Source organism: Clinocottus analis, unplaced genomic scaffold (assembly GCF_023055335.1).
Source record: "Clinocottus analis isolate CAN_PGR_092001 unplaced genomic scaffold, fCliAna1.0.p SCAF_18, whole genome shotgun sequence".
NCBI classification, from domain to species: Eukaryota; Metazoa; Chordata; class Actinopteri; order Perciformes; family Cottidae; genus Clinocottus; species Clinocottus analis.
In genome coordinates this window covers 10,166,389-10,187,876 of record NW_027175909.1, presented here as the reverse complement: position 1 = coordinate 10,187,876, position 21,488 = coordinate 10,166,389, and the positions used below count along the sequence as shown (strand labels likewise).

General features: G+C 41.1%; 3 protein-coding genes across 15 annotated transcripts in view; 1 reads left to right on the top strand and 2 right to left on the bottom strand.

Annotated features, from left to right (window-relative positions):
* Nucleotides 1-1,535: 1,535 nt before the first annotated feature.
* On the bottom strand, nucleotides 1,536-6,758 carry cops5 (COP9 signalosome subunit 5). 2 transcript variants are annotated; one of them, XM_068582078.1, is made up of 9 exons: nucleotides 6,685-6,758; nucleotides 5,819-5,941; nucleotides 5,376-5,610; nucleotides 4,629-4,757; nucleotides 4,154-4,219; nucleotides 3,785-3,870; nucleotides 3,515-3,626; nucleotides 2,690-2,838; nucleotides 1,536-1,810 (listed from the first exon to the last, which is right to left on the bottom strand). In XM_068582078.1, exons 2-9 carry the CDS (start codon nucleotides 5,905-5,907, stop codon nucleotides 1,720-1,722), a joined length of 957 nt encoding a protein of 318 aa, XP_068438179.1. In that variant the 5' UTR covers nucleotides 5,908-5,941; nucleotides 6,685-6,758; the 3' UTR covers nucleotides 1,536-1,719. The 2 variants fall into 2 exon arrangements, with proteins under 2 accessions (XP_068438179.1, XP_068438178.1); XM_068582077.1 differs by lacking the exon at nucleotides 6,685-6,758 and having other exon boundaries at nucleotides 5,819-6,109.
* Nucleotides 6,350-19,737, top strand: LOC137788906 (centrosome and spindle pole-associated protein 1). 11 transcript variants are annotated; one of them, XM_068582065.1, is made up of 31 exons: nucleotides 6,350-6,474; nucleotides 6,897-7,018; nucleotides 7,090-7,173; nucleotides 7,277-7,374; nucleotides 7,488-7,568; nucleotides 8,333-8,434; nucleotides 8,603-8,964; nucleotides 9,091-9,168; nucleotides 9,784-10,143; nucleotides 10,625-10,713; nucleotides 10,854-10,950; nucleotides 11,050-11,101; nucleotides 11,431-11,672; nucleotides 11,764-11,888; nucleotides 12,642-12,726; nucleotides 12,900-13,068; nucleotides 13,601-13,748; nucleotides 13,874-14,020; nucleotides 14,247-14,317; nucleotides 14,491-14,634; nucleotides 14,745-14,894; nucleotides 14,984-15,085; nucleotides 15,182-15,242; nucleotides 15,343-15,469; nucleotides 16,171-16,307; nucleotides 17,402-17,539; nucleotides 17,607-17,641; nucleotides 17,752-17,815; nucleotides 18,378-18,487; nucleotides 18,603-18,759; nucleotides 19,096-19,737. In XM_068582065.1, exons 3-31 carry the CDS (start codon nucleotides 7,125-7,127, stop codon nucleotides 19,278-19,280), a joined length of 3,765 nt encoding a protein of 1,254 aa, XP_068438166.1. In that variant the 5' UTR covers nucleotides 6,350-6,474; nucleotides 6,897-7,018; nucleotides 7,090-7,124; the 3' UTR covers nucleotides 19,281-19,737. The 11 variants fall into 11 exon arrangements, with proteins under 11 accessions (XP_068438166.1, XP_068438175.1, XP_068438169.1 ...); XM_068582074.1 differs by having other exon boundaries at nucleotides 6,363-6,474; nucleotides 6,893-7,018; nucleotides 11,434-11,672; nucleotides 14,987-15,085; XM_068582068.1 differs by having other exon boundaries at nucleotides 6,363-6,474; nucleotides 6,893-7,018; nucleotides 11,434-11,672.
* The window catches only part of arfgef1 (ADP-ribosylation factor guanine nucleotide-exchange factor 1 (brefeldin A-inhibited)), a 47,559-nt gene continuing 45,789 nt past the window's right edge, over nucleotides 19,719-21,488 (bottom strand). For both annotated transcript variants that reach the window (XM_068582062.1, XM_068582063.1), the window contains one exon: nucleotides 19,719-21,145. In XM_068582062.1, coding sequence (XP_068438163.1) covers nucleotides 20,945-21,145 — 201 coding nt within the window. In that variant the 3' untranslated portion in view covers nucleotides 19,719-20,944. The remainder of the gene's footprint in view (nucleotides 21,146-21,488) is intronic.

Here is a 21,488-nt window from a genome sequence, read left to right as displayed (position 1 = left end):
GAGGAAATGTAGCACCTCCAGCTTCTTCACACACGGCGGGGGCCATGCTTGTGGGGTTAATTCCTCTGAGAGCCAAACTAAACACAACATCTCCAGATCTTAGTGGGGTCATTAGATCTATAGGGCCTCGGTACTGTAGCAACCTAGAGCTATTAATCATGAGCCTTGTCAATCTGCTGCTTTCATATCAGTCATTGTCGTTGTTCACTCCTTCATTTTTGTGTGGACAGCAAGGGAGAAGGCATTCCTCTGCAATCTGTAAAATGTATTTGTATGTTAATAGAGAACATACTTTGGAATTAGAAAACTACTAAATGTTACAAGAGTAAGGTAAAATACTCAAGTAATGGATTTTTGGCTGCCCACAATTTGACTTGATTAGAATTTACATACATTTTCCTATTCCATCTTTAGTCATGCATACAAATGTCCATCTGGTGATAATCACAATATTTACATGTCCAACGAGTTCAATATGTTTCACTGATACTTAAATCACCATGGAAGACCAAACATTAGGTGAAACTGTTTTAGAAGTGCATACTCTAAATACTTTCTCAGCACTGTGACAGTCATCCATGTAATACATTTAAATATTTGGCAAAAATACAAGCTATTCAGTAGACTGTGTGCACCCATTCAACTATTTCACATTTCTAAATTACATTAAATATAATCTAATAAGTTTCCTTCTCTAAACCTCTACACCGAACACCCTCCAATTTAGGACATGGCACAAATAATGTTAAAAGAAAATCATTATAGAAAGGGGTGCCAAAACTCATGTGCATGAGAAAAAACAGAGACCTCCACGGCCCCACTGGGATTGTCTCCTCTGCGATACATGACATCAAAAATATACATTTAGCCATTACAATACCGTAAAAAAAAAGACATGACACAAACCCAGGCCAAGGAACCAGCCTTTAAAAAAAGGCAGACTTGGTGAGTGTCTGCTTCGACGGAGAGCAGACACGTTGGGTGAATAGACTCCAGTGTGTACGGCTTCTGTTTCTGCGCTGCATCACTGCCACACCACAACCTGAACGCGGTGGCCACTATGCCGGGGTGTGTACCACCGAGGGCCAAGCAGTGATGGGAGTGACTCCGCAGAGACATCCCACACATTGCAGCCGATTCCCTCTGAGCCTGTGCAGAAGCTTGAGTTTGTTGTTCCATTATGTAATGCTCCGACAGGCTACACTTGAATGACTGACTGGTGCTAGGTTAGACTGTGCGGAAAATGCAACCAAGGTGTGTGTGTGTGTGTGTGTGTTCAAATGTTGGGCTGCAGAAGAATTTAGCACACGCAAAAGATTTTTTAGGAACAGCCAATGAAGGGAAAAAATTTTTTTTGTAGTCAGAGTCCCATGTCTTAAGAATAGTGTACTATACTTACTGAAGGACTGAATATGTGACGACAAATGTTCACCTTATATTATACACCAGGCCAGGTGTATATGTTTCTATGTTGCATAATAGAATAAAATAAAATAAAATAATATAATTGGTTCTGTATGAATTAACCACAGACAGAAGTTGCACTTTTTATTTTTTGACTGCATAACCTTGAACTACTTCTAGGACAAAATAAGAATTACAAAAAAAAAAAGCAACACCAAGATTATACCATAGAAGTTAAACCATAAACTAGATGGTTCTAGACATACACAAAAAAAACACTTCCAGGTAAAATCAAAATCAGCTCGTATTTCCGGTTTAATTGCCAGATGTGTTGATTTGATTGAAGAGTTTGTCCTTGATGACTTGAGACATCAGTCCATGAATTGCCTCTATGGTTGTCTTGCAGCTAAAACAAAAACAAAATGAAAAATGGTCATTAGTTCATTAGATCCATAAGAAAAACAGACACGACATACGGATATGCAACACGTACACTGCTATCAGAAGACTATCATGGGCAATAACGAGTGACGGTGTTGTTTGTGGCCATTGGTAGTACTCTGTCTCTATTTGTGTAAAAGATACTGCAGTAACTTAAATCATAGATGTGTTTGATTAATCCATTATTATAAAATACAAATATATTATAGTGCTGCAGGTTGATATTTTTCTTCTGTTTAGAATCACACTACTTAGAAAGAAATTACAGATCAAGAAATTAGTTGAATTCCACATCAATTAATTGACTGCCAGAAAATTCATTTGCAGCTATTTTGATAATCGGCTAATTGTTTGAATAATTCTTTATATTTTTTATATCATTGTCATCTGAATCTCTTAGGGTTTCGAACAGTCGGTCAGACAAAATAAGACAATAAGATAATTGTTTTTTTGGAAAGCTTTTAAATCAATTCATTGAAGAAAATTATCTGCAGTTCAAAATGCAGTGCTAAAATTGATGTTGGTTATAACCCTCAATCAAAAATTTGACAAATTTTAAATTGACACAAAATATATATTATGGGGTGACAACACATTATAAAAGATTAAAGTTATTGTTAACATAATGCAAGGACAGGATGTATTATCAACAAACCAATTGAGTTGGCAAATACATCACACAGTAATTCAATATAATGAAAGTAGTTAAAAGTAATACTTTCAATTACGTTCTTTTTATGATATGTAATATACAGTAAGCAATGGTAAACTGAAATTATAGTTCCCATAATTAAGGAAGTTTACATTTAAGTCTCCAGCCCTTTTCCCACAGAAAAAGATTTACCTATCTCGTGTTGCTTTGGCCAGTTTGTCCTCAGACTTCCTGTCATGCGTGTCCAACCCGAGCATGAAGCTGCCTCTGCCCAGCTGGGCCTCCGACTGCTCCAGCTTCTCCGACAGGTCAAACACCTGGCCCGTGGTGTAGTCCGAGTTCTGACCATCCAACAAACACGCACAAACCAATTCATGCACAATTTGCTTCAAAAGGTAGATAACAGACTTTACACAAAGAAATCTGTCGAACAAGCTGAAGGAACACTTTGTGTGTTGTGGTGAATGAAAACAAGCCAGTGAAAAGTTTGCTCAAGGTGAGGCCGTGTTTTTAGTGGAAAAGGTAATTAAAACACAATGACACAGGGGCCCCTGACTAGGGCGACAGTGTAGCAACTGACAAAGCCTGTCACCCAAGGAGCAGCTCGTCCTTGACATCTAGTCAATTCATCTTCATCCAGAATGCCAAAGAGCTTACTGTTTGGATAAGCCCGATGCCTATTTAGACTGTTTAGTCAAGCTCGGAACAGAGTCACTGCATCCACAATGAGGGGATTTCAAATCTTTAGAATGAACTTGGGGGAGGGGAGGAACCACGACAGCATCTGAACCACTGAAGTTGAGTCCAAATTTAATATTTATCTCTCATGTAAAAAAGTTTAAAGTAAGCGCATTACTAAAATCAACAAACAGCGACTCTTACCTACTATGCAGCAATAAATCATGACATCACAAGCGGGTGACCGAATGTCTCAATGAGTTATAGTGTAATAATCAACCATAAATCAAAATGTCAAACAATTAGCAGTCATTTTGTTTTTTTCAGTTGTCTACATACCGTGAGGAGACTTGAGGAACTTAAGGTATTGACCCAATATTTGTTCCAAAGGAGTTCCAGAAGTTTTCTATCAAGGGAGGACTTAAAGTAAGTTACCTCCAAGGCGTAATACCTAAAAGACAACAAATCAAAGCAAAAACATGAGCCAAGTACAACACAGTCATATAGTACACTATACAAAATACTGCAATCACTTTAGAAATTTGAAAAAAATAATTTATCGTAAATATCTGTAATATGGTAATAACACTGATTTACATCAATACTTACTGTTTACAGTGAACACCAAAGTCTTCAATCTTGTTCAAGGGGATTGTTTGGTATTCTGAGGGTCCCTCATCTGGAGGTTTGTAACCCTGAAAATCCAAAAAGGAAATACTGAAAATTACCAACAAACTAAAAAGCTTTTCTGTACCATAACTGGATTTTTCTTTTTACACAAATAAGGAATCAAGAAATGCAATAGACAGATCATAAATTATAGTTTATATAGTAAAAGCAATATACAACAATGAAATACACATTTTAAAAGGACAAAGATGACCCTAAACACGTATGCAAATTAATCATTAATAGCAACTTATTTTATCACTATTACAATCTCAGGAGAAGTGCCTCTGTACACAGCCTTTGCTTTACCTTTGGGTAAGTCCTGAAGGCGCCAAGGTTGACTTTCCCTGCTGAAATGGTCCGAGTGGGGTCGATCTGTAAGAGGCAAGATACAGTAGAAACGGAAAACAAAGTCAGAGGTCACACAAACCTCCAGGGACTACTCAAATCCGGCCACCAGGAGCATTTTACTGTGGCTGTCGGTGTGCTGAAAATGCATACTTAATTACATGACGCCCATGGCATTTAAGCACCACTCAACCAAAGTAAGTTTAAATGACATACATGGGTGAAATAACACAATATTCATCAGTACTACATGGAAAACCTACAACCAATACATCAACAATCTCCCCACCGTCTCCGTTACATCTACATTAACTTGTTTTGTCATAGTTTGAAATAAATGGTTCACTTCACCTGTATACCATGCAATTAGAAATCACAGTAAACTAAGCGTTTGGCTTGAAATTAAAAGAAATTATTACTATTTCCAGAGTCTTACCACAACAGCCACAAACGGCTCCTGAAACTGCTGGTTGAGCATCTGAGTACTGACATCTATGCCAGACAGCCAGCAGCCGTAGCCTGGATGACTGTGGTACCAGCCAATCGCATTCTCCAGCCGGCCAACCTGAGGGATGAGAGACAGATTTTAACTCACTTTTTATTTAGTTTTTAACAACATAACACAGTCACATTCTTTGTCAATTTTCAGTTGTAAGTATTGGTACATATGATATTCAGGCCACAGTGCCTTTAAGAGCGTAATACAACTCGGGATAATAAATCAATAGCTATCATAGTAGTAACTTCAGAAAAAGTGCATAAAATCTGATATGTAGCGTCAAACCTCAATCCTACGATAACACATCACATTGTTTGTGTGTGTTTTATTCAATCAATCATTATAATATAATAAGTAATGCCACAATTTAATATACAAAAAACAGAAAGACTGAAAAGGTATAAGTAGAAGCATAATGCCTATTTAATCCTATACATCTGAGTATCAGCTTCTAAACTCATTAAGGTTCACATTACAAACAAAAGTAGGTTTTCTTGAACAACTTAATGAAATGTCCCCACATCTCTAAATAAAACCAAAATGGTTGCAATCAAATAGCTACGTCTACAGAACGTGATTAACTATAGATCCAAAGGACCAAACAGCGTGTATGCAGAGTTTGGTTCCTCCTCCTCTCATTTATAAAGTCTGTGAGTTTCCCTATTATGAAAGTGAGTGTCCCACCTGTTTGGCATTTTCAATGTAGGCAGCCATGTATTCATACGCTGCAGCCTGGGCGTTCACTCGAGTCTCTGTGCCCTCCACGGGCAAGGCGAAACTGTCCATGATGATCATGGTTTCACCGTCCACCTTCCCCAGCATGAGGCCCATAACCTCCAGGTTACCCCCGGACCTAGCATGCATGACCATCTTCAACAGGGCCAAGGCGGAGATCTTGCAGTACTTGAAATAGTGATGACTACGGGTCAAAGAAAGAAACACGTTCAATACCAGGTGTATGTTAGGGACACTATGCACAGTTAACGCGAGAAGCATCGCTGTTGACAAATAAGCCAATGCTAGTTCGTTAAGCTATGGAGGGGGTTTCTTCCACTGTGACACAACACACAACAGCGAACATTTAGCTTTCTTAAGCTGAATATTACATTACTGTGTTTTGTACTTACTCTTTAGTCCATGGTTTAGCGGCGAGGATTTCTTGCTGTTGCTTTTTGTCATATTTGTAGATTTCGTCTATGCTCTGAACTTCCTGCATGCTGTTGGATAGCTCCCATGTTTTCTGAGCCGTGCTGCTCCCCGCCATGACGAATTATCAAAGCAAAAAACAACAACTCAGTCGTTAAAACCCCTATTTCTGCTCAAGTAAGCGAATAAATGTTAAATTTTTATCCTGTAGTTTGATCCCGTAACAGGGCTAAATGTCCACTTGGTCAGGGTGCCATGACAGTAAATGATACCAATATATCAAGTGGGATCGCGGCGACGTTTGGCAAAATGTTACATAAATATGATGTTGATATGCTTGTGTAATACACTACATCTTATACAAGACACTAAAATTAAACTATATGTAAAACAATACATATCCAACTGAAGTAATTTAACTTATATATCACTCATAATAAAGTGCATCCACCCCTCTGCCAAAATACATGGTTTAGTCCAGGGAAGACTAAAAAATAACTGTCGAGGACTCGCTGACATCTAGCGGCGCTATTCAGAACAGCAGATTCCTCCTGAATGTTTTGGTTTCCAGGTCTTTGACGCAACTTAAAGTGAGGCCGAAGGTGTTTGACGAACCAACAAAACTGCAGCTACTGTGGTAACGAAACTATTTACTAAAATAGTAAATAGAATAGAATAGAATAGAAATAATTTACTAAAAGCCCATGAGCACAGCGCAAAGTAAGTGAAGCGTAGTTGCTGCCAGGTTGGTTCTCGTTTGATAGCGTTTGTTAGGATGTTAACGAGCAAGCAAACTGAAATTCCGCTGGAGTTTATAACGTTAATACTATTTCAGAGCTAACTTTACCTTAAAATTCAGAGCAGATGTCATTTGATGGGTTATAGACGTGAGCTTGGTGACGTCACCTCCTCGAGGAGAACCGTATGTATCCTGGTTGCCTATAGCAACAATATTATGCTTTGCGCCTGCGGTCAATACAACGGAGCGCTTGACACTTTTAGCTCTATGAATGAAAAATACTCCTTTGTGATAGTAACATGGATGACTCCTCTAGGCAGAGCGGAATTGTGTGGTTGAGCTTTGATGGCTTTTAATGCATGAAAGATGGGACGTTTTTCGAGGAGCATGAAGAGGAAACACCCACAGATATATCACTCAAATGAAACACATGCAAGTCAAGGTATGTGAAATATCAATGCTCTGATGATTACCTAATATATACAGACTGTTTTAACATCATGTTTTCAACAGTTAAGGGCTTTTAATAAAAGTAGCAAGGTGTGGATATGCCTCCAGCATCAGCAGCACACAGAATAGCCCCAATTCCAGACAGAGGTATTGTGCAATTCTCTGACACTGGACATATTAATTGTAATCTTTGAGGATAGGTGTAGGTCACACACTTTATGTGTCATATACTGTATTTGATACTTTCCAGGTTTCGATTTAAGTTCGCTGCTTGGAAATGACTATGAAAGGAAGAAGAAGAAACTTCAGCAGGAGCTCCAACTGGAATACAAACATTATGCTACTAAGGTCTGATGATGTATTTGACATATCATAAGTTTATAGTGAAAATACATGTTTCACTATGTTGCCTCAGTTGGATTTTGCTGAGTAACCATCCTGTTTTCATGTTCTTCCTCCAGATAAAGAATCTGAAAACTACTGAACCTCCAACACAACCCCTGGGTCTCTCTCTACCTATTGAGGAGAAGAAATTTCTTCAGGTGCGTGTCTGTGTGCCTGTGTACTTTAGTGAGGACATTTTTTTTATCCATGTCCAAGTGTGGCTTAGCAGGAAACAGGTAACTCCATGATCATCAGACTTTATTTCCTGTCATGATCGCTCACAACACTAACAGAGTTATATTACAGCAGAGTGCTTTGTGTCTCACAGCAACTGCTTTTGTTTACTACTGCTTGCAGACCTGTTAAAGCTTAGGCTGAGTGGCATAATGGTTAGGTATCAGCCTCTGGAGCTGGGGATTGGTTCCACCGCGGTTATGAACAATTTACAGTATTTTTAAATATTATAGGTGCAAGGTGAAGGAACAACTTTGCTCAGTGGCATTCATGCCGATCTTAGTTTAATACATAATGCAACATTCCATCTATGATACAATTAGTTCCAGTGTCACAAACTGGCTCAGGGAAGATGACAAGAATGGAGTCCAAAACCAAACCCAATTTGTTAAACTAAGGTTAAACTCAATTGAACAATGAAGTGTGTGCCCCGTGGGTAATATCCTTCTCACCTTTTTCCCCCCTGACCTGTTTTTATGCCTGATTTGGCTTTATTGTTATGTGTGGGAGTTGAGTTATGTATCAACAGAGAAATGAATGAATGAAACAAACAAAAAAGAGAGTGGGTGACACATAATATTGCTATTAATAACTCGGATTCAAACACAGCATTGAAATAATGTAGTTGGTAAATTGTCTGATTGAGATAGCTGCTTCAGACAAGTGACTAATTTTGTTTCTCTTGCAGGAAAAACTAAGAGAGGAGAGAAAAAAAGAATACAACCTCTTCCTACAAGAAAAATCTCAAATCGAAAGGTTTAAGAGGGGAACACCTCCTTTAACTTCAAAGGTAATTTGTAATGCATTGAAAGTTATTCAATTCTGCTTTCTCCTAAACAAAATACATTGTTTGTCACAGAAGATTTTTGCTATCTGCTTAAAATCTTTTAAACCATTCATTAAGATATAAAGTAAATATTTCTCAAATTCTATTTTTTATCTTATTTTAAATTTTCAGCCCGGACAGGTTGAAGCTTCAGATGCTGTGTACATTTCTTCTCCAGCTTCTCCTCTGCCTTTCCTCAACACCCATACAAACATACACCCTCCTCCCAGAGAGCACCCTGCATCCAGGAGAGATGCCGCCACTCTCACTGAGGCGGTGGATAATGGAGAAAGCACAGGGACCGGGGGTCCAGGGCATCGGAGTCGAAGGCGTTGGCAACTTCCCAAACCAAAAGAGCTCTATACCTCTGAGGAGGAGCCAATCACAGACAAAGAGGAAGAGTTGGAGTTTAGTACCAGGAGACGACAAGACGAACAGACTCTAGAGCCAGAGTACAAAGAGGAGAGGAGAACCAGAGAACGCAGAGCTCACAGGTGTAGCTTTTTTTAGCAGTATGATTCTGACCAATGTTTGTCTGTTACACAGCTATAAGAGTAGATATGATGTAATATGTCTTTACTTGTCTGTAATATCTCTTTACTTGTTTGCCTCTATGGCAGAGCTCCTCAGGGCATAACAAAGATGGAGGCCCCTGGTGTTCGTGATCAAAACAACAATGAATGGGTTTGGAAGTCAGAGTAAGCAAGATTCATTTATATGTACTGTTCTGGTGGACAGCAGCAATGAGGTTTGTAATGGTGAAACAGAATCATCGTAGACAGCAGTAGCATTCACATGCAGAGCTTGACAGCCATTAACATCCTCTTGGAAAGTTTCATACACTTTCTCAATCATTAAAATAATCATATTGAATGAGCCAACACAGGGAAGCGGCAAAACAAGATCGGTACCGTCATTTCTGCAATATTCAGTAATTGCTCTTCAGCACTTCTATTGTATGCTGTTGCCTTTGATTTTTTCCGTTTATGCCAGTAAGCTGAGCCGCACTCACTAAGCTGTTAACGTGTGGAACGGTGATGGTGGGTGAGCCTTGGCCCAGCTCCAGGCCAACAATTACTCACCGCAGTTCTACCAGAGTAGATTGATTAGAGAATGATGCTTCACCTCCTGTCTCTGAGACCAAAAGCTCTACAGGGAAATTATGACACCGTGTATGATGTGAAATGGTAGCTGGGTGTGACTCAGACCACAACTGACTGTGGTGATTTCACCTTTATACACTGTCAGTAATTGGAAGGCTCTTGTGGAGTGTCTGATTTTGTCCGTACACAAACATACACCCTCCTCCCCAGGGAGCAACCCGCAACCAGGAGAGATGCTGCCACTCTGACAGAGTCAGTGAATAATGGAGAAAGTACAGGGACCGGATGTTCAGGCCATCGGAGTCAAAGGCATAGGCAACTTCACCTACCAAAAGAGCTCTATAGCTCAGAGGAGGAGCCAATCACAGCCAAAGAGGAAGAGTTGGAGTTTAGAACCAGGAGACGACAAGACAGGCAGACTCTAGAGCCAGAGTGCAAAGAGGAGAGGAGGTATATAATATCTCTTGTTGTTGTTGTTTGTCTCTATGGCAGAGCTCCTCAGGGCATAACAAAGGTAGAAGCCCCTGGTGTTCATGGTCAGAACAACAGTGAATGTGATTTGAAGTCAGAGTAAGCAAGATTCAATTCTATTTATGGATCTGTTTGACATTTACGTAAAGAACTAGACATCCAATAACATCCTCATCCGTCACATTTTATCAATCAATAAAATAATCTGATTGAATGACTAAACACAAGACCCTTTTAGCTCATTGCGGCTATTTTCAGCACTTCTCACGCACGCTGTTTCCTTTCATTGTTTCCGGTTATGCCATCAAGTTGAGCCGCTCTCAGTTAGCTGCTAATGTGTAGAACGGTGATGGAGGGTGAGCCTTGGCCCAGCTTCAGGCGAAACAATTACTCACCCCAGCTATAGCAGAGCTGCTGGATTGATTGGAGAATGAGACCAGAAAGCTCCGCAGGCAAACTAAGAGGCAGTGTATGATGTAAAGTGGTAGCTGGGTGTGACTCATGGGAACTGGTTACCTTACATAATGTCAGTAATTGGATGACTCTTGTGGAGTGTCTGATTTTGTGTATCTGTGTTTAGTCTGCGAATGCCAGACAGCTTGAGGACGGCCGCTCGATCCAGACCTGCCAGCAAGGATATAGCCGAGTTTGCTACGGGACTAATGATTGGTAAATAACATTCTTATTGGATGGTGCTTTCGGACACATATTGGCTTGTGGGATTATTTTTGGAGTTTGTCACTTGAAATGCTTTTTCAGCATCATAGGTGACAGCACTTGTTTGTTTGTGTCTCTCTGTTGTCATGCAGGAGCAGCAGAAGAGCAGACAGCCTCACAGATGAAGAAAGAAAAGTACAAGCAAGAGCTGTTGGAACAAATTGCAGAACAGCAGAGAAACAAGATCAGGTGAGTATTGATTCACCAAATCATGCTTTTCTTGAATTGTTTCAGCTTCAGAGTCAACAAAACACAAAGGATGGGTGGACTGAATAGTTTTGTTTTCAGGGAAAAGAAACTGAGGGTGGCCTCCACTGGAGACACAAACATGGAGAAACAGGTAGATCCGAATGATAAGAACAGGCTGAAATCCTCAAAAGATTTTAGCAACATTTTCTATGACGTGAACGACTAGATCCCATCTTACTTAAACCACCACATAGCAGATGTACCAGCCCTGTGTCTGGATGGTATGAAGTGAAAGTTGATTTTGTAGAAATGTCTCAACAGCCCAATAAAAACATATCACATGACACAAACTATTTGTCACCATCATAGATGATGATTTTATTATTTTTGTAGTGACGCTTGAGCAACACCTGATCTTGCCGCCTCATTTCCTTTGATGGATCTCTTTTACATAATGCCTCTCTTCCCGACCGACTAAAGCAGTTTGGGGCTATAAATCGTCAATATGGCAGCTGGAGACGAGACGTCTCACAAGAGGACACAGAACAGAGAGGCCCCGCAGGAAAGTCTCATGTGGACTACAGTACAGCTCTCAGTCAGCTGACAGAGAAAGCAGCGCCTGGATCTGGAAGAAGAGCTGCACACGACGTCCCCCCACTCGAGTATTATGATGAGGACTACAGGGACTCCTCAAGCATGCTGGCAGGAGTGGCCAATCCAAGGTAACTCCCTGTTGCTTTGTGTTGCCATACATGAATGATATTAACAGCACTGCTTGAAATTCACTGTAGTTCATGTGTTTTTTTCCCCCAGGGTTGCTGGTGTTCCTTCTCTTGTTCCTCCCACGATAAATAATAACTACAATACTCCATATGATGCCGCTTACAACTACTATGGGACCAGGAATCCATTAGATCTTAATCTTCCTTACAGTCAGAGTACAGTATTTCAACTATCTTCATGTTATTTTCCTGTTTACTTTGCATTACTGCAAACCAGGCTGTTTTCCAGTAATTTCACATAATCATTGTCATTAAGGCAGTCACAGTTTTCACGATTTTCACTGTTATGGATAATTTACTGTATTTTAAGGTTCAACTTTCTGCAAGTTGATTTTCATATTGTATTGAAATGAATAGAAACCAATAGCTGCTTGGAGGTCAAATAAGGCGAGATGTTTTGGGAAAAAGATTGTAATGTAAAGTATGCATATTTGTACCAAACAATCGGATAGTCTAGAGTCATTTCTGTTTCTATCGTCTTCAGAGTCATAAAGTATCTGTCTGTTTCAGATTAGATGGGAGAGATTAACATCAACTTAAATGAACTCCCAGACCTCCCAGTCAAAAAACTTTTGCCATTTATTATGGAGCCACTTTATCGCCATATCAATCGAGATGACTTGGCATACCAATTCATGTATCTCATTTTCTAGCAGAACTGATTTGATTACTCAGGAGATACAGAGTTTATTGGATATGAGTTCAGCAAATCCAGATGGATCTCACTCAATCCAGCGGGTGTGTTTGGTTACATTTATTTTCTTTCCATTTGGAGTGTTCAGCCAAATTCTGGCCCAGGTCTGAGCTCACATATATTCTGAAAAATCTGTCAGATGGCAACAGATAGCTAACAAAACTGTTCATTCTGCTTGTATTCATTATCTTGTATTTTTGCATTTTCTTCATTAGATCTGCCTGGAGGGATGTATCAGTCTGGAGATTTCTACAGTCATCCTCAAAGACCATCTACTCTCAGACCCACGGGCCACACTGAGTCAGTGTCCATTCCTGCAAGAGTAGTTTATTTATCCAGATGATAAATTCAGCGTCCACAATGAAAAATAATTTCCACATTTGTGAAAACTTCTTCATCCCAAAGATGAATTTGCCGAGGTTGAGAGATTTTACATAAGTAGATGGTCATGAGACTTTTTGTTTTTCCTCCAGAAGAGGGCCCTCACTGCAAGATAACTGTGTGTCTGCCCCATCGCTGTCTGCTTATAGAGCAAATGAACAGTATAGTGCGTCTCCCCTGGATGGTGGAGAGCTTCCTGCAGACAAGTCCCAGCGGAGGAGAGAGAAGGCCCTGATCTACCAACAAGCACTCCGACAGCAGGTACGACATCATATCTACAAGATAGCATCTGATTGCCAAGGGTGGAGCAGTGAGCCCCCAATGTTTACGGCGCCTCGCTGCGTCCCTCCTGATCGCTTGAAGCAGACCCAATGCTTTCATATTTAATAACTAACTTTACAAATGAGTGATGACAGTTTGGAACAAAGAGGTACTTGGCGGAGCGGGTTTTCTGGCCTGGTTTTTGGGGTTTGACGAACTCTGTCAGAGTTCAAAGAGCAGCACACTGTCTGACTCTGACATGCTTACTGTCACACTGACCTGCTTGTGATTGCTGTAACTGACTGGTTCCTTCATGCTGACACCAGAGGAAAACCAGACATTGACTTTAGGGACAGACCAGATATTTTGACAGTTAGACCAGAGATCATTGTGCAGTTAGCATTCCTCATGGGCAAAGAGCTCTGTTGCAGCAAAACTATATTACAGAGACTTGCGTTCCACTAAAGCGGTCCCAGAAGGTTTTATTAGTTTCATAGAAACGTTTGAAACATCTTGCCTTCCTTGTGTCCAGATCAAAGAAAAAGAGGAGCGTAAAAGAAGAGAGAAAGATGAGAAGGAGCAATATGATGCTAAGTTAGAGGCTGAGATGATAGCATACAACCCCTGGGGGAGAAGTGGAGGAGGTGCTTCAATAAAAGATGAACAAGGCAACCTTGTTAGTAAGTTTGGTTTCACTTTGTCTTTGAATGAGGTCGACTAAAATTAAGATAATATTTGATGAATCGTGATAAATAGTAATACAGCTTGTTTGAGGTACATGTGTATTATGTTTCCATGCCCGCAGGTGACTTGACTCAAATGCACAAGACCAACGAGGAGTCATATCGGAATCCTGTGTCCAGGAAAAATGGACAGACGCAAAGCTTTTCCACGACTAATGGACCCAATCCTGTGACTGAAGGCAAGCCTCCTCTTTCTCATCCGCTACCAGGTACACTGAAGATTGTACTCTATTCAAACTGGGACCAAATGTTATATTTGAGGAAATTTGTTTTCAATTTGAATAAAATTTACTTTGACAAATTGACTGTGTAGTGATCGATTACTCTAAGTCACTGCGCCAATATTGTGGCAAACTGACTTGCAGTGAACCACACGATTGCACACATTGTTGTTCTTTCTAGATGGATTACTGTCATTCTTATTTGTCATTGCAGGTTTAAATGATAAGCCAACTCCGCAGCAGCTCCACACGCAGGACAGATACAAAGAAGACCTGAAACAACAGGTAGGTTCTGGGCCACAACCTTCAGTCTATGCAGAGAACTTCTTGGATGCTGCTTGGATGTCTCTCCTTTCTTTTACTGAGGTTTTTTTTTATTGTTTACAAATGCTTCAGAGGTATCGAGCACTTTAAAGACGTTATAAATAACTAAACCTGTAACTTGTCATTACCAACAGATAGAGGACAACAAGCAAAAGCAGACAGAGGAGATAGAACGAGTGAGGGTTGAGGAGGAGAAAGAAGAGAAGAGGCTGGCGGACCAAAGGGCTTGCATACAGCAAGAATACGAAAAGGAGCAAAGAAAGCAAAAGGAGATGCAGGTGATTTTCCTTTAATATAGAGCACCTCTGTCATGTCTCCTTCATAACATCAAAGGGGTCTCCTCAAACTGGGCTTGTCATTGAGAAGGAATTGTCTTTCGTCTCTGCAGAATATGAAGGAAAAAACAGGTTTGATCCAGGAATCTAAAACACAACACCAGAAGGAGGAAAAGAGGGCGAGACGGGAAGAAGAGCATGGGAAGAAGGAACCTGAGAGCGCCAGGGACAGAGAGGAGAAAAAGCCATATTGGATATATGAGGTACAGTAACCCTAAAGAAACATTGGTGCTGTCGCTTTCAGTTTTATTTAACATCTCTGTCAAGTAATGTGACTCTGCTCATGAACTAGCAGAGAGAGCCGTCTCCTCCCATCCCAACCTTGCAGAGGAGGCAGACAACTCTTGTGGCATCTAGACCTTCGTCTGTTGAGAGCCAACTCACCGCCAGCACTGTAAGTCACGCAGGAAAACGGATGCACACATCTTCACATCAAGACTCTTTTGATGTAAATATAAAAATGTAACAATGCTCACAATTTCCACAACAGGAGCGCTCTGTGTCAGCACCACATTCCCGACCAGTCCCTGGGGAAATATCGCCTCTACAAGGTAAGCGCCTATTGAAGCTACCTGCTTGTAAATCATACATTGCCACTTAATCATTTATTGTTCCCGTCCTGTCTCCCCTCACTTCCTCTGGTCGTCTCAGACGGTCAGCAGGAAGTGATCAAAGAGCTGTCAACCCTCCGTAAGTATCTGAGAAATGAGCAGAGACAACTGGAGGTTCAACTGGGACAGACAGATCTTCAGGAGAGTCACTACACTCCCCCCAACAGGTATACAGTCCGACTCCCTTGAACAGCAGGAGGTAATTTGCGTCGGTATATCGTGCCCAGAATGATGAGGATTTTATTACTTTACTTTCTATCCTGGCAAAAAAAAAATTGCCATTTAGAGAACCTATTAGACATGCTTGACCCCTTCAGGTCCAATTTGACCTAAAACCCCCTCAGTCACATCAAGGTTAGGACACAATGCTAATCCTGACTTTTTAAATGGCTTGATTAGCTATTTGTATGTGAGGAGGCTCTCTCATGTTCAGAGTTAATGAAAGGGACCCAGGTCTAATTGGCTATCTTCTAATCTCCATCCAGAGTTGTTTGAGGGACTCATTACTGCAGTAATGTAACAGTGTGATCCGAAGTGGACATTTTCTTTTCGTCTGTCTTCACCTTGCGAGATCAGCAGGGTCACTCACCTGCAGTGCAGGATTCAGTCGGGATTCAGAATGTTGCTGAATGACAATTCAGCAGGACAAGCCTCATAAAAGCATGTAGTCAATCCTTACTTTTTTAAAAACAATACTCACTCTTTTTGAATGGGACCTGACTTACGAGGACGACGTAGTGTATCAAGTGTAACTTAATGCTGTCGTCATTCTGCACAACTGAAAAAGCATTCGTAGTGGATTATTGGGACATTTTCCAAAGGGAGTGCGTGTTATTTGTTTAAAATGGGATTTTCCTCCTTTGCTCAGACCCAGAGGACGACACAGAGGGGCCTTTGAATCAATGCACCAGCAAGCTGACCAGCCAGCAACCAGGCGTCCCAGCTCTGGTGCTGCAGGTGTTAATATGCAAAATATCAGGGAGTTCAACCACCTTAAATACAGAGGTAATGACACATTGACTGATTGGACACTGGCTTTATTTACTGGCTACTAATAAGATCACCCTTAGCTCACTCAAAGAAAAAAAAAGTCAGTTTTCTTTGTCATTTTTTTGCTTTAACTGTGCCTTCTATATAACCAAGAGGTCCCAAGACATAACTGCAAGATAATGTCCTACAATACACTTATCATAGTGGTTACTAGTTTGTGAAACTGAAATATTGCTACTCCGATCATTCAGATAATAGTGATGAACTGAATATGATCCTTTGATGAGAAATCATTTTATCACATTGAGCAGTTGGGCTTACTTCCCTCCCGTAATCTGAAACAACCCATTTTTCTAACTTTAAGTAAGTGGTAGAAAACCCCTCCTCTAATTGCCTCGGTCATGATGTTGATGTAAGGACAGGAGACGAAGAACACTGCGGTCCTGAACCAGCTGGGCCAGATGGTGTAGATTTTCCAGAGCTTCATCAGTCCTCTGTCTCCCTCTAGCCACACTGAAACTTTAATCTCATGAGGTCATGGGAGGCGTCCATCAGTGACAGGCCGTTTGGCAGCATTAACAAAAAATGTAATGCAAGCAACCAAGGAAATGGCTTTGGATTGGTTCCCAGACCGAGTTAATGCAGGAGTCTGAAAGACGCTCAGAGCTCTGGCTTGTAAAACAAAAAAATAGGAAGAAATGCTAGTCAGTGACAAATTGACCAAAACCCTTCTATAGTCAAACTTCTAGATAAAATGATGGAATTATGCCCACTTACATCTGAAAGCTGCATCAGATCCATTCTGTAAAGTCCAACCTTGATAGGATGTGCGTAGTGAGGAGGCGGTAGCCTGTGGCTCTGCTGAGTCACAGCTAGGTTGTGGAGTGGAGGAAGACGGGGACTGTAATGAAGGGAGCAATCATAAATCACTCAAACAAAAAATGTTTTTGGTTTTGTTTCTCTAGTTCCTCTAGTTTACGCTTCTGAGTCGTATCTTTCTCGTTTATTTCTGTGCGAAAGCAACCCGTTATTGCTGCATCAATACTTGGTTGCTACTGTTGAACAAATGTGGAGCAATACCTCACGGGACAATATCTATTCTTTGTCAGATACAGCATCTCGTGAGGAGGTCCGTCACATGTACCCTGACCCTCCCACTGACGGACAAAGTCTGGACATCCAACAGCAGGCACTTCTACGTGACCAACAACGCAAAATCAGGCTCATGAAGAGAGAAAAAGAGCATGGTCGGTTGGCAGACACTCTCTGAAATTTCTCCTATTGTGCGGCGCTCATTGTTCTGTGTGTTTACAGGTGTTTTGGAACAGCAACTGAGCCACCATCGTTCTGTGAGTGTTCATCACATCATTAAAATGCATTTTATTGTGACATGCTGGTCGAGTACATCTTGCGTGTTCCTAATTGGTGCCTGCCTGCCTGTGTTTATTTCTTCTCTAAGAGGAACAAACCTGGACGTTACATCCACAGAGACTCCATACTGCCATCTGAGGCTGCTTTTATTGGTAAGCCTGACTAAACATAATCTGTTTGTTAAGACCTGTTCCTTTTTTCCCTCTTCTTTCAAGTATGAAGAAAGTGTTTGTGTCAGTGGGGGCCGCAATATGCGTTGGGATTTTTCCTTTTTTTTTGGAGGCTCTAGACATTTTCCATGTAGGTGACATGGCTGGGGAAGTCAGCTACATACTCGCTCACAATACCACACCACAACAGCTTCTGCGCCAGGATGATTCAGCTCTGTGTCTCGGTGCCAGGCTAATTGTGGCACATGCCAGCTCATGTCTCTGTGTTGCAGCTGGTGCCAATGCTGGGTGCAAGGGGCACATGCCAGCTGTAGGGTGGAGATAGCACAGTGCCAGCCATTGGGAACCAGGGCAGTAGAGACATTGTTTAAAAAGTCTGCTGCAGGAAGAGAGGCTTTTTGCATATTTACCCTTTTCCATCCGAACCCCTTCCAGGGAAAAGTTTTCTTGTTTGGGAAGAGGAATATAGTTTTCATGTCACAAATATTGGAACTGAATGAACTTTTAGAACTGTAATCTCTGTCCAAAATATGTTTGTTTTCAGATTTTTACAGTGGTGATGCTTGTGAAGGGCAGGTTCAGCAACGCAGGCACCGCCAGCCCTCAGCAGAGCAGCACGAGAGAACAACCTCACGGAGGAGACATGACTGTGATGTATGAGGCTGAGCAGTACATTTGATATTTCTGTTTGCTTTGGCATTACAAATTTGATCACGTTAAGTTGATGAGCATTGCAGTCACTCTCTTCCCTCGGATCTCTTTGGTCCAGGAGGAGGCTGTGTCCATGGATCAGTGGGACAGTAACAACCAGCCAGATGCTCAGTCTTTGCAGTCAGTGACGAGTTCGCACCTTGAATCCAAAGTCAGGGATCACAACCAGCACCGCATCACGAGAGAAGACCCTGGTGATCATAACGACAGATCAGGTAGAGAATACTTGATATTTATATATGACGGATGCTAATACAACAAAAGCATAACAAGTCTGGCTAATGGGTGCTTGAAGATGTTGCGGTCCACAGAAAAACTTTCCGTCTCATCTTACTTCACCGGTAAAGTAATAGATCAAATAAAGAGCATGTCATTTATATTATATGTGCTATTTTGACAGATTTCTGAAATGTGCTTTGCCTCTTCAATCAAAAAAATGTAATATTCAAAAAATCGTAGATATGAACAAAAAAAAAAATGTAGTCATCCTTTACTTTGCGATTGCCTAAAAGAAATGTTTGCTAGATAATGAACTCCCGTGTGCTCTCCAGAGCGTCCGTCTAGTGATGAAGTGGATGTCTCGTCTCTGCGTTCTGCCTTGGAGAGGCGTGTCTCCATGGAGACTGTTGCCACAGAGGCCTGGCTGCGGCCCGGCACGTCGGATACTGTAAACCGCGCCGGCTGCACGACGAGACCAAACAGCGGGATGGATGCTCCACCCAGGCTGACACACTGAGTCTCACAGCTCCCATTAGCCGGTCTCCAAAGGAGTGAGGGGATAGCGCCTTTTTTTTCTTGGCTGGCTCTCCTGAGAATGAACTTTGTTGCTGGAATCACTTCCTGCTCTTTTGTTGGACCGCTTCAAAAGCTTGTGAGAGTCCAACTGTGAAAATATTAGTTATTATTATTGTGTCAGTTAGTTTCGACAAAAAACATCTTACATGAGACACAGTTGGTTTCGCTCAGTGTGAAAAGCACACTTTTTTTTAACCTGCAGTAGATTTAGTTCATGAAAGTTTTGGATGGTGCAGATCTGTGAATTCACCATGAACATGCGTATGTGTGTGTGTGTGTGTGTGTGTGTGAGAATGTAGTTATTTTTGATAGAAATATGACAGATTTTATTTTATTATAAAATATTACCATTGTCCTGTTGTCATTGATGGAGAAACAATAAACAGCTCGTTCTGTCATTTAGAAGTCAGTGATTCAACATTTCAAATCAACCAAGTTCAAAAACTTTATTGACCTAGAACCTGATTAGAATGCCAGATGATGTATTGTACAGAAAGTTGTACATAATCTTTTTTGCAACATAGAAAACTTTACATTGCTGTATCATATACATTTTGTTTTCTACATCCGTGAGCAGGAATGCATCCCATTCATACTTAAAGCACAGCTAACATTTGTCATTTTCTCTATACATATACCTTTTCCCGCAAACCAAAGAAAAAAAACATTAAATATATTATTAACTTTTGATTTTGTACACAAGAGTGAAAACTAAACTCAAACAAGAAAACAGACTAGTGACTCAAAAGCAGCTAGCATCAGGTTGCGCTCCTATCTTCCAGTTTCAGAAGCCCAGTTATCGTCGGTCTGCGATAAAAACCTAAGAGCATATAAAATGGAATAATTTAACCCTTCACTTTCCACGTTCATGTTCAATTACAAATCGTACAATATAGGGGGATTGTACGGGAGATGGTACAGTTAAATAAATTATCACAAAAGTAAAATCTCCAGTGCATTCAAAAAAGAGATCAAGTGCAGCAAATCCAGAGGAGGAAAAGAAAAAATAAAGAAAAATAAATGAAATCTAGTGTTATAAGATTATATTACACAGCGGCAGATCTGTACAACTAGTTTCAACCAAGAAGGCTACCAATACTAACGTTAGCCATCTGCGGTGCAGACAGAACGATCATTACTATCCATCTGTGACAAATGTCACATTTCATAGTTACTAAATATGTCCTTTTGCATGTTGTTGGATCCATTCATTCTTTACTTTTCAAATATACAGGAAGAAGCACACATCTTTTGAAATATATTCCTTCTGAGCAGATCAGAGATATGGATAACTGTCAGTTGTTGATTAGTAGCTGTATCCAGTGGAGGCATCGCTACACCTTGTACAAGACATTACCGTTTTCACCGTGATAGAGAACTCTGTCGGGGCTGTTTGTGTGAATAGGCGTGTCTGTGTGGGTGTGTGGTGACAGGGTTAAGGGTGCGGGTGGGTGGTAGTAGATAGCCAATTGATCATCAGCTGTTAGAGTCAGGCGTAAACCCTGTGGAGGGCCCTGAGGTGACACGGAGCCACAGCGCAGTCGCACAGATCTGAGGTGGAGGCCCCGGTAGCGCTCTGTGTTCGAGGCTGTTCGTGGTGCAGCGTCACTGGGCCTCCTCCTCCACAACCTCTGCGTCTGCCTCCTGCTCAATGTGCGCCGGCTGAGGCTCGGGCAGCTGTGCGATGTGAAACACGAGGCCGATGCGCAGGTAGAACTTTCTTAGAACGGCCCGCAGCTCGGGGATCAGGTCGAACTGCATGATCTCACACAGAAGGTGGTAGTATCTGGACGCGTGCACCTTGAACTGTGGGATGAGAGGGAGAGAGTGAGTGCCACAAAGAATAAAAGAACACTTTAACGCCATTAAATCATATTTATAAGCTGGGTATTATGTACAAAATGGCCGTCGGTGGCACACAGCATCATTTTTTGTAGAATAAACATAGGATTCAATGTTGGGTTGAACGGTGGAACTACACTGGTACACTTCTGCAGCACATCAGTTTTATCAATCTCAATCTAAATATTGAAATAGTTGCAATGCAATATTTTGCAATGCAATCACGTTTGCTCATGCTCTGCCGCACTCTGCTCCATCTACACCTTTATTGTGATTGGCATAGAGATTCCCAATTTCTTGTTTATCT